An 11,688-nucleotide genomic window follows, 5' to 3' on the forward strand; every position below is an offset into this window, starting at 1 on the left:
AGTAGCATTTTTTGAAAATGAAGAAACTGGGTTAGGTCCTTAAATATGGATTTGGGAGTCAATTTTTAAAAATTTCAGCCGTGTGATTTCAAGGAGCTGTATCTACACTGGGAACAGAACTATGCTGTCTGAACAGCTTTATGGATTGGGCGTAAGTGCTAAGGATTTTTTTTTTTTTGGTTGGTTGGTCTTTTGCTTTAGTTGATCATTTTAGAGTCCAATCTGTGACTCCTTTTGCATTCTATGCTTTATGACTGATGATAGTTTCTATTGCAGAAGCCTACAGATAACTCTGCAGCTATTGCTGCTCTATCAGGGGACTTTGATAATTGTGCAAAAACTCCTGCCACACCACAAGACTCAAAGGTAGGACATTTTCTCCCAAAGGATTTGCAAAATAGTGTATTTGCAGGACTGCCACAGGCATAGGTTTGCATTACGTTTCTTTGTTTTGGCTCTGTTTGTGTTTAGACTTACACTCTCCCGTATAAGAGCATTTGAGAGGGTAACTTAAAGGGACACTATCAAGGCTTCATTGTTGGTCTGACATACTTTTAGAAGAAGGGTGAGAATTAACTGGGTTCAAAAAATAACTCAATAAATTCATAAAATCATTGGCTATTAGCCAAGATTGTCAGGGATGCAACCCCATGCTCTGGGTATCCCTAAACCTCTGACTGCCAGAAGCTAGGACTGGATGACGGGGAATAAATCACTTCATAATTGCCTTGTGCTGTTCCTTCCCTCTGAAGAATCTGGCACTGGCCATTGTCATATGAAAGGATACTGGGCTAGACCATGGGTATGGTCATTCTTATGTTCTTATCCAGGGGATCCCAGTTTTTTCAGTTTTCTTCCTTGGATGAAGATCAGGAGGAAATAAGAGTAGATATATAAGTAGGGCTGGAGTTGGGTGTGGCCTTGACAGTGAAGGATAGGAGGGAGGGATAGCTCAGTGGTTTGAGCATTGGCCTGCTAAACCCAGGGTTGTGAGTTCAATCCTTGAGGGGGCCATTTAGGGATCTGGGGCAAAAATTGGGGATTGGCCCTGCTTTGAGCAGGGGGTTGGACTAGATGTCCTCCTGAGGTTCCTTGCAGCCCTGATATTCTATGATTCTATTCTATGAAGACAAAAATCCTATTGAAATAATTTTCAGAGCAACAAGAGAGGAAGGTGGATTTCAGTAGCAGCATTTGTATAGACTGGGGCGGGGCAAGAGGAAACGGGGAGGCAGAGAGAAGAAATCTTGACTTTATTACTGCAAGAATGACCAAGGCTTAGGGGTAGGTTGGAACAAAGAGGAAAGTGAAGGTGTTGTAGAAGTATTAATAGAAGGGCAGACTTGACAGAGTCTGAAGAGAGCTTGGATGTGTGAGGGAGCAGGGGAGAGAGAGAATTCAAATACAACGTCAACATTGCCAGCCCATTTGTTGGGGAGGATAAGGGAGTTGACAGCAGGGATGAAGAAGCAAGAAGAGGATTTGGGATGAAAAATGAACAGGTCAATTTGTATCATATTGAGTATGAGACTGTGGTAGGACATTCACTTGGAAAGGTCAAAGATGCAGGTGGAGATGTGAGACTGCACAGAATGGGAAAGGCGGGTGGTAGGGAGGTACGTTTGGGAGTCAGCAGCATAGAGATGGTGCCATAGATAAATCTTTGGGAATGGATGCTGCTGCTCTGGAGAATATAGAGGGAGATGAGGGAGCTGATATGCGACTAAATCTGGAATTGGAGAAAAGCACTGTGAATGTCAAACTTCCTTCATGCTTGCTGTCCCCCTCAATCCACTTGGGCTGAGCCAGCAAAACAGCACTCTCATGGCCTTTTGTATCATTGGAAAAATGGATCCATTCTAAATAGCTCATTTGACGTGACCAGAACACACTGGGGTGATTGGGGGATATTAAGTGCTAAGTTTCACAAACTGTGTTGTTAGATTTTCTAGAACTGCTCACTGCTGGCTAAATTAGGCTTCATTTAGTCAACCCCTATATCAATTTCTTTGCTCCGATTTGCAAATAACCACCCCTAGCTCCCTCACCCACAGACAGAAGAAATCGCATCACCTGAGTGGGTGAAGAGCCTTCGTTCTCCACCGGCTTCCCACAGTCACAGCACTGTCTCCATGCCAGTTCTTCCCTGCCTCACTCCTGGCCACCATGTGATCCACTTCCCCTGCTTGTTTCCAGCCTCGGGGTCAAATTGGGAACTGGCAGCAGTGGAGGGTGTCACTTTAGGAGCACAGTGTGGGAGAGGAATGGGGACTCTCAACTGGGAAGAGGCAAATATGGTTGGGATTTTGACCACCTGAGAGTCTGGACTCAGCCTGGCCTCCCAGCAGTCAAAAATGAATTTTCCTGCCCAGCACAGCAACTTCTACTGGCCTCCTTGGAAACTGAGCCAGTTCACAAGCGACCCCTGTGAGTTATCTGGTTTTCTCAAGGTTAAGACGTAAAACACCCAATTACTGAGAGACACATACCAGTAATGTCCCATTTCAAACATTTTCTGTGATTCTGTCATGTGATTTCTTGTTTGTTCCATGCTGCCAGTAAGAAATGCCCTATTAAACTGCAGGATACAGTTCCCAAAAAGGGAGGTGATTCTGTTTCCAGAGAGGCCCTCTGACTAAAGCAGAACAATAGGAAGCTGCCTGGTCGCCTCCTGGCTTCGGGGTGGAGACAGCGACAAGGTTTAACTACATCTCTCTTTCCAGTGATGGAGAACTTTTCTCAGGACTCCCCAGCATTGATAGGAGAATAAACAACAAAATTCCCTTTGTTACATGAGTTCAACCTTTGCTAAGTACATTAAATAAAATATATTCCTGAACTGTAAATACTAATTTATTAGTTCTCATTCACTGCTTGACAATGCATCCTGTTCATCTCCTCCAAATAAACTTATTTTTTTCCACTAGGACAAGAAGAGTGGTTGTTTGGGGCTGTTCTCTGGACTTGTCTCAGATCTCTTAGCCGTTGTTGGCACCGATTTTTATGACTCTGTACCCTGACCCATGTAACCTTTTCCTTAACCTGACCCTTTCTCACACTGTATCTGATTCAAGTGTTAGCCTAATCCTAGAAAGAAACTCTTTGCTTGAGTAATCAACAAAACTAAATGAGAGTAACTTATTTCTTTATCTTTCCAAAACCCTTTCTTCCTCAGCATGCACACACAACATGAACCGTACATCTTCAGTAAGGCATCTAAAGATATGATGTCTAAATAAATGGTTCAAGTCCCATAAAAATATAGTTTGTCTGTCTGTGGAGTGAAGGGCAGATTCTCAGGTGCAGTGCACCTGCTTTGTACTGAAGATGGAATCTGGCCACGTAGCCAGTACAATAGGCCACCAGACGATCAGCTTCATTATCTCTGCCCTTTCTGCTGCCAGACCACAGGGCTTCTCAGTACTTAGACAGGGATGTAGCCCAAATATTCTAGATTCTATTTGATTCTGGAAGATGGTAACTCTTCTTTTTCTTTGTTTGAAAGTGAATTTGTTTCTGATGACAGGTGTCAGGATTAGAGGACAAAAGTGGAAAGGAAGCTGCCACCACAAAACCAGCCACAAAGGATGGTGGAAAACCTGAAGATCCTAAAAAGGTAGAACCAAGTCCTAATATGAATAGGACTGGATTGTTGAACAATATGAGTGTGGAGATGGGAAACTTGAATCTGGAACCATTTTATTTGGACATTAGCGTTTGGGGAAAGTGTTCTCAAATAATAGGTTCTGTTTGACCCACTTTTGTATGTATGAAAGGGAGTGGCACTTAACTATTTCTGGAGATGCTGTGGACCTGCTTTGGCTTAAAAAGGTGTCTGCTTCAAAGGAGGGTAAATCCCATGCAGCATACCAGGTAGATGTGGGCTCTATCTAGTCATATGTTCCTCAAGACACTCAAACTCCTCATTCTCACCTTCAGAGCTTCCTGCCCACAGTCCTGTGCTTGTCTGTCACAGCCCTCCTCACCCCACTCCCTTTGTCTACTTCTCCCACTTGTGATTCCACCCCTTCTTTCATCTCCTTTGTCTGGAGCAACCTTTCTCCTCTCCTGCTTCCAGTAACCTTATTCTCATATGTCAAGTCCCTCGTCTTCTCCCCTTTTGTCATATGTTTTATCTAATCATTAAATAAAAAAATCTGTGCCTGTATATAAATATGTATGCAGAATGAATTTGGTGGATAGGGAAAGTGTGTGAATTTTTTATGTAGTGCATGTCTATAGATGGATATATACTTAATATAAGCAAAACCGCAGAAAGGACCCCAAATGTTGCTTGGATTTTCAGCAACCCATAAAGGATCATAGAAACTGGAATTAGACATGGAAAAGACCTAGCCCAGTTAATTAACTGATCTACCATTTATTCCTATGAGCCAGACTTATAACATCATGTATATCATATTTTTTCAGTGATTGTGATGAATGGCATTTTTCTTTACCAGGAAATTTGCTTTCCAAGGCTTTTGTTTAACAACAGTTGAGCTGATTTGCAAATTGTAATTTAAAAGCATTGCATCAGGAGCATTTTATACTAGCAGTTAGGAGGACATTTTCTAACGTTAAAAGTTGTCTGGCTGCTGATAGCTATTGCCTATAGCTATGGCCCAGTAGATGTCAAGATAATAGTGAGGGAGGAGATCAGCCACACATGCCAAAATAAAATATGGGATACAGAAAAATAAGGAGAAATGGACCCACATGAAGTTACAAATACATTTTGCAGAATGATGGCCTTTTTTTTTCTTCTCCCTGTTACTGCTGATGAGCATGTCTCACAGATGCAGATCATTTAGATGCTGTCATTATCACTTCTAATCTATAATTGTTATGTTATTTTGATTCTTAATCTGAAACAGTAAATTACAGCTCATTCATGCTGTGTTTTACTTTTCCTTTTTAGGCAAAGGAGCAGTCCTCCAGTGCAAAATCCGAGAGCCAAAAAACAAGTTAAACTTTAATATTACAGTATTGGGTAAGATTTCTCTTTAACCCATTGTCTTTATGGTAACTAAGAGGATCTGCTTTAATGAACCATAATTACATTAATGAGATGAGACCATTTGACAAGCCCAACTGGAACCAAGTTGTAGTTCACTTTTAGACCAAATACGCAGGACTTCGCTGTAGAGAATCCTAGACAGGAAATCCCTGCTATCTCCTCTAGCACAGGCTCCTCTCAAATTCCACCAAACCAGAATAGAATTGGTTCCTGCAATTCATTTGCAAGAGCTTTTGGATAGTTTAATTTTAAATATTTCAAGTGATGCCACTGCTTCCTTTGTGAGACCATTTCACCAACTAATAACCTTCACTGTCAAAAAGTTATTCCTAATAGTCTATCTAAAGAGTCTTTCTTCGAGTGCTGGTCCCTCGGTGTATTCCACTGTGGGCATGCACGCGCTCCATGTGGCCAGAGAAGTTTGAAAGCGTGTCCGTTGGTCTACACATGCACACTTGCTCACCTTATGCCTCAGACTGAGGAGATAAAAGGAGTTGCAGACTGACGGCCTCTTCAGTTTCTTCTCAGCTCCACATGGGTCCAGGTTGGAACCTCCAGTGTCCAAAGCTTCAGCTTTCTCCTTTTTCTGTGAACATATCTACGTCTGTTTATTGGTAAAGAGTTTTTGAAGTGTTTAGTGTTTATAGTTTTATCTGATAACCATAAGACACTAAAGCTAGTTAGCCTCCCCATCATGAGAAGCCCCCACCCCCGTTCCTCATGTGGGGTACTGGACTATGCCCAGGACACAGGGCTTCAAAATTTGTGCTTCCTGCTCCTTCTCGGTCAGCGACAACCACCAACACTGCTTGCACTGCCTCAGGGAAACCCACAATACGCCACCAAGGTCCGCTGTCTGGTATTAGTTCCCCAGTGATACACAGAAACAGCAGAAACTTCACTTTAGGAAGCATCTAATGAACAAGCCATGAGGCTGCAATCGGGCCCAGGCCAGGGAACCCTCTCACGCCACCCTGTACATCTGCCTGACTCAGCAAGGAGTGTGCCTTGTACCACGACATCCAACTCAGGAGCAAGGGAGTCCACATGTATGCCTCACTGGGGTCTTGTCAAGAGAGCAGGGAGCATTCTCACAAGCATGAAACTAAATCCTCCTTCAAATGCACTTTGAAGAAATCAGATTCAACCCTGCCTAAACTGAACAAGTCTCCAAGCTCAGCCCAAGAGAACTTAGTATGTCCTAAGTCCTAGGGGTATGACAAGAAAGATCAAAAGTCTAGGGCTCCGTCAGCACTGGATCGTGACCAGGCAGCTGTGGTGCCTCTTGTACCACCCAAACACAAACCCCAGGGTCTGTTGGCACCAATGAAGAGCGGTCACTAAGAGCATCAGTTATCTGCGGTACTGACTGTATTCCATGGCTATGGCACAGACTGTCTCTGCTGTGACTCCTCTAGTTCAGGCAAACAGGACCCCTCACGCTCTGGGAAGAGCTGAGACCTACGCTCCTCCTGAGGACATCTTCACTTTCCCAGGTCCAGTGTCTCCTGCTCCATTGGGTCACTCTCTCTCATCCATCCACGCATTATGCTTTTGACTTCTCCGCTGATGCATCCTCTGGAATGGCAGTCCTTCGTTCGGCTCTGCCATCTGCATCTTTGCACCCTTCTACTTGAGTATAGCTTGTCAGTCATCCACAGCAGAATACACATAGGGACCAGCACTCGCAGAAGAAGAGAAAGATACTTACCTTATAGTAACTGAAGGTGCTTTATTCCACTACCTGCCCTCCTTGCTGTCTGCTTCAGATCACTGTTTTGTTCACAGTGGAAAAGGAAGTGGAGAGGAAATCTCTCTGCTCCCCCTTTATCTCCATGGTGAGAGGCATGAGGTGAGCAAGGGTGCATGTGCGGACCAACAGACAATGCTTTCAAAATTCTCTGGCTGTGGAGCTCATACCTACCCACAATGGAATACAGATAGGGACCACATCTTGTAAAACCTCCAGTTACTATAAGATAAGTAACTTTCTCTTATGTCTTTATTCCTAGATATACCCTCTAGTACGATGATACTTTATCTTGAGATTTACACCCTTAAAATATGCACAGGCAATTATATTAACTGTTAGTCACCGATTAGTTATATGTAAGGCCCTACCAAATTCACAATCCATTTTGGTCAATTTCATGGCCAGAGGGTTTTTTAATTAATTGATTTCATGTTTTCAGATGTTCACATCTGAAATTTCATGGTGGTGTAACTGAGGGGTCCTGACCCAAAAGGAGGTCATGGGGGAAGGGTTGCAAAGCTGTTGCAAGGGGTTGCGGGATTACCACCCTGCCTTCAGAGCTGGCTCTGAAGGCAGTGCAGAAGTGAGAGCTTTCTGCAGCCAGGGGAGGTACCTGGAGGTGTGTCTGATCTCCACCTGAGAGCAGCCATGCCGGGGAAGAGGAAGTCCCATCCCTCCACAGACTGGCCGGGATTAGCAGTTGGAACCTGGTACATGGTAGGAACCCCTGGGTGGGGTGCCCCCAGCCCTGGTCTTGCCACTCCCTTCCAGTAGCTAGATATCATAGGGAAGGTCTGATTTCATGGTCCTTGAAGTCTTTTTCAAGGCTGTGAATTTGCTAGAGCCCTAGTTATATGGTATGTATTTAGACCTTTTAATCTTTCCTCCTAATACTGTCCCCAGAGCCTTTAATCATGTTTGTTGCTCTCTGAGTCCCTTCTAACGTGTTGATCTATGCGTCATTGATGTCCCCAGAAGTAAACACAGTTTTCTACGTGTAGAGACATGGTGAAATCCAATGTGAGAGAGTTTGGTCATTATCTTCAATGGAGCCAAGATTTCACCCATAGACAGGACTTATCAGTTCTCTGTATATGCAGCCCAATATCATCTTTGTCTCCTTTTGGATTATTACACTGCATATGATAATACCTAAATCACTTTTGGTATTACTTCTTCCTGGGATTCTTTCTCTGTGTTGTGTATTATTATCCTCAGATAAAGTAGCTTATGTTTTTTCAAGTTGAATTTCTTTTTACATGTCGTATGTTTCACTGAATTTCTTCTCTGGAACCATTTTTTTCTTCCAGGTGATCGGCACATAGTGTAAAAAGTCTTCATTCTGCTGGTGGCAGTTATTCCCAAAGAACAAAAGCTAATGCAAGAGCGTGAGGTTATTCTGAGTGGTTTTTGTACAGTGGTATTTGCTGGAGGTTTTTCATATCATATTTCCAGGAATGAATTAGGGTGTTTTTTGTTTTTTTTTCTAATCACTCATGTTATTGTATTGATACATTTTGAAACTTTTTTTGTAATTTCTTCAGTTCTGAGAGGGAAAGGATGCTTTATATTTGTAAGAAGTCTATTTCATAAGAACTTAATAGCAATTCCAGAAACAGTCTGCAAATTTTTGCACATAATCTCCACATAGTGCCTGTAAATGTCAGTAGAGTTCTCTAGGTATGTGCTAGCATTTTTAACATTGCAATGAATGCATTAAGCATTCTAGGAATGTAATGAGTTTTGGTTATCCTTGGCCTTTCTAGGCTGGCTGTATAAGGTATTTCTTTGGATGAATTATTGGTGAGAAATCATAGGTCAATCACAGATATTTACAGGATGGCAAATTAATAGATGTATCATCTCATGGACTCCTAATAATAAAATGTCAAAAGTCTGGACAGTGCCTTTGTTGCAGTGTAAAGAAGAGTCTCCATTCTCTCAAATTACATCACTACAACTGTACTCTTATCCTCTTTGTGCCAGGAGTTTCCTGACTACAGATGCTAATGCGAGTCACCTGCACTCCTGGCCATATCATACTGCAAGAGAGGGAAAGGGGGGCCCTGGAACTTAGCAAGAGTCAAATGAATGGGAGCTCCAAATCAACAGAAAGTGTGGCATTTCTGCAATAATACCAAGTCTCTGCCTCTCCATCCTCTATTGAAACTCCCAAAATGGGGTGCAAGAGCAGAGCAGAAGTTAATCCTATAAGGAATGGCATTAACTTCCATGAACTATATTTACATGGTCCCCAGGGAAACAGCTGGCAAAGAGCAGCCGTTCCCTGGCAACCACATTGTAATGCTGAAGATGAGGATATTCTGTGAGCTGTTGCAGATGTGCTACTTTCCCCAGTTTCTGTGGGTTTTTCTCTTCTTTGTGCCTCACAGCAGAGGGAAGCATAGTGCTATAAGTGCAAGATTCTGGTGTCCTTACTCACAATGAGTAACACTATAAACAGTTTAATTGACTTCAAGGAACTACTCAGTGAGAGGTAATGGTGGATGAAATGTTAGCCAGGATTTCAAAATCTGGTCCTATCTATCTTGTGTTCCAGACAACCATTTTCCAAAGACCTAATATGGAGGATAATCAGAATTATGACAACCTGACAGTCTGTATTGAGAGCCTGTGTCACACTAATAAAGTTTTTAGAATGTATTACTGTGTATGTCCTATTGGTTTTATCATCCTATTTCCAATTGTGTATTATTGAACAACTCACTAAAGACAACAGAAGTATGTCCGGTAGAAATCATTTAAAAAGTAGGCTTTGGGGTATTAAAAATGAATGCAGTGCTTTGTGCAAAATCAGTTAAATGTCTGTCATCAGATCTTCATGAAAACCAAATGTATTAACACCATGAACGTAAAATCAATTCAGAGATATAGCTACTATTCTTTTTCTTTTTCATGTCCATCTAGAGCATACTCAGTCTTCTCTTTTCTGCAAGTAGTTAGTTACTTTGTAGTTGTATAGTATAGTTAGTTTTAGGTGAAAGGATTGTGTGTTTTCCCTCTCTTCCGTATGGGAGACTTGTCTTCTCCTGACAGGGCAGGCCTCTTTTGCCAGGAGGCTGTACTGATAAGCAAGGGGATTCCAAGTGTGTCTGTTGCCTGGGGGAGTCCCATGTCTACCAGAAGTGTTCCTTCTGTTTGGCCCATAAGTCCAGGGCTAAGAAAAATGAAAATAAATCTCGGACTGTTGGCCATGGTGTTGTACCAATAAAATAAAAACCAGCAGGATCTTATTAAAGGGAAAAAGGCAAAATACCACATTTATTGTGAATACAGAAAGAATCATAGTAAGCAGTTAGTTATAGTTATAACATTCCATTCAATCTCATATTTAGTCACACATTCATTCATACAAACACACACACACACACAGGTTCTGCAAGGTTGTTATCATAGTTACCAGCCTTAGAGTTGCTCATGCCAAGCCACTGGCCAGGTGGCCTGGACATGAGGAGGGAGCAGGGCCTTGTCAGATGCTCATCTGATGCTCCTGGAAGTTGGTTTGCAGAATCAGACCCCAAAGTTCTCACTTTTTACAGTCTATTTTTATAGGAATTTCTTCCTATGCCAGTCTATGGGAATTGCTTCATCATGCTGTTGCTGAATCAATCAGCAGATAGCACATTCCTGACGGCTCCAAGATGTTATCTTGTTCTTCGGTTCTCCCATCCTTGAGGCTGTTGGGTGGATTCCAGTCTGCCCTCCGGAGGGGGTCCTCTGGTTATTTCCAATTGACGCCTTCTTCAGCCGATGGACACTGGATTCTTAGGCTGGCACCTCCCTGATCATTCAGTTATTATCCACACCAAGCATCCATCCACATACATCCTCTATCTCTATTTTAATCACTATTGTTAATACAACAAAAGGGCGGGGAGTCTCTGGGTGTTGTTTCTGTTGTTAGAGTATTGTTTTGAGTCTCTCTCTCTGTGAACTGCTTTGAGAACAGACTCTGTCTTAGAATGTACTAACACAGTTAGCAACTTGCAAGTTTCACACATAGAGGGAGAGAAAGAGTACCAAAAACCAAGAGAACTCTTAATTAGTAATACCCTGGAATTTAAACTCTGGGGAATCAAACTCATTTGTGATTTTAATACAGAACTTCTTTAATATGATCCAACAATGGATTGCTCCCAGCAAACACCTTCTGAGCCAGGTCAGGAGACCCCTTCCCCCCAGCCCCCATACAACTGTCCCCAGACAGATGCAGCGGGCTTCAACCTCAGGGCATGCTGCCCCTCAGGGAAAGGGAAGTCTTGGGAGCCTGCTGGGAAGACTCCCTGAAAGAGGAACACAGACTATATCTAAGGAGCCAGCTCCACAAAGAGACCAGGTCCCCCTCGAGGTCCTCGGTCCCAGAGAGTACCATTAAGGCCAAAGATGCTTCCTTTGGTACCGGCAGGCCCAGGAAGCTTCAAGGAAAGGAAGCACAGCCCCAATAGGGCACCTGTACGCTCTGCCAGTAAGGAGGGTACCATTGAGCACAGGGTACCATTGAGTTTGACTCAGCTATTGGCACCAAAGCATCCCACTCAGCCATTGGTGCCATCATGCCTTAACCCAGCCATTGGTACTGATGCAAGCAGCTCAGCTGGGGGTACTGGTGCAAGCAGTACCTTCAGCACCAAGCAAACATCAGTGCCTGATACCTACCAAACCTGCAGTATGCCTATCATCATCAGCTTCGGCAATCTCGGCTACAGCGTCTGTACCAGATTCTTTTCTGGTACTGCAGGAATTCTGATACTTGAAGAATCTCCCTGTGTTGGATGAACCAGTGTCTCTGTGGTGGGTGGGCACTGAGTATCTCTTGGTGCCAAGACCTCGGTCTTTGAGAGGCCGTTCTTGGCACAGGAATTGGTAAAGGACTCAAATCCTCCCACTCTTCTGG

At 43.2% G+C, this 11,688-nt stretch overlaps 1 protein-coding gene across 5 annotated transcripts in view; it reads left to right on the forward strand.

The window, feature by feature from the left end:
- Positions 1 to 9,437, forward strand: part of CAST (calpastatin) — a 116,610-nt gene extending 107,173 nt beyond the window's left edge. For all 5 annotated transcript variants that reach the window (XM_084627971.1, XM_084627973.1, XM_084627972.1 and 2 more), the window contains 4 exons: positions 277 to 366; positions 3,527 to 3,616; positions 4,922 to 4,993; positions 8,084 to 9,437. In XM_084627971.1, coding sequence (XP_084484097.1) covers positions 277 to 366; positions 3,527 to 3,616; positions 4,922 to 4,972 — 231 coding nt within the window. In that variant the 3' untranslated portion in view covers positions 4,973 to 4,993; positions 8,084 to 9,437. The remainder of the gene's footprint in view (positions 1 to 276; positions 367 to 3,526; positions 3,617 to 4,921; positions 4,994 to 8,083) is intronic.
- Positions 9,438 to 11,688: the final 2,251 nt, after the last annotated feature.

The sequence above is a fragment of the Lepidochelys olivacea genome, assembly GCF_965140295.1.
Source record: "Lepidochelys olivacea isolate rLepOli2 genome assembly, chromosome: 5".
NCBI lineage: Eukaryota > Metazoa > Chordata > Testudines > Cheloniidae > Lepidochelys > Lepidochelys olivacea.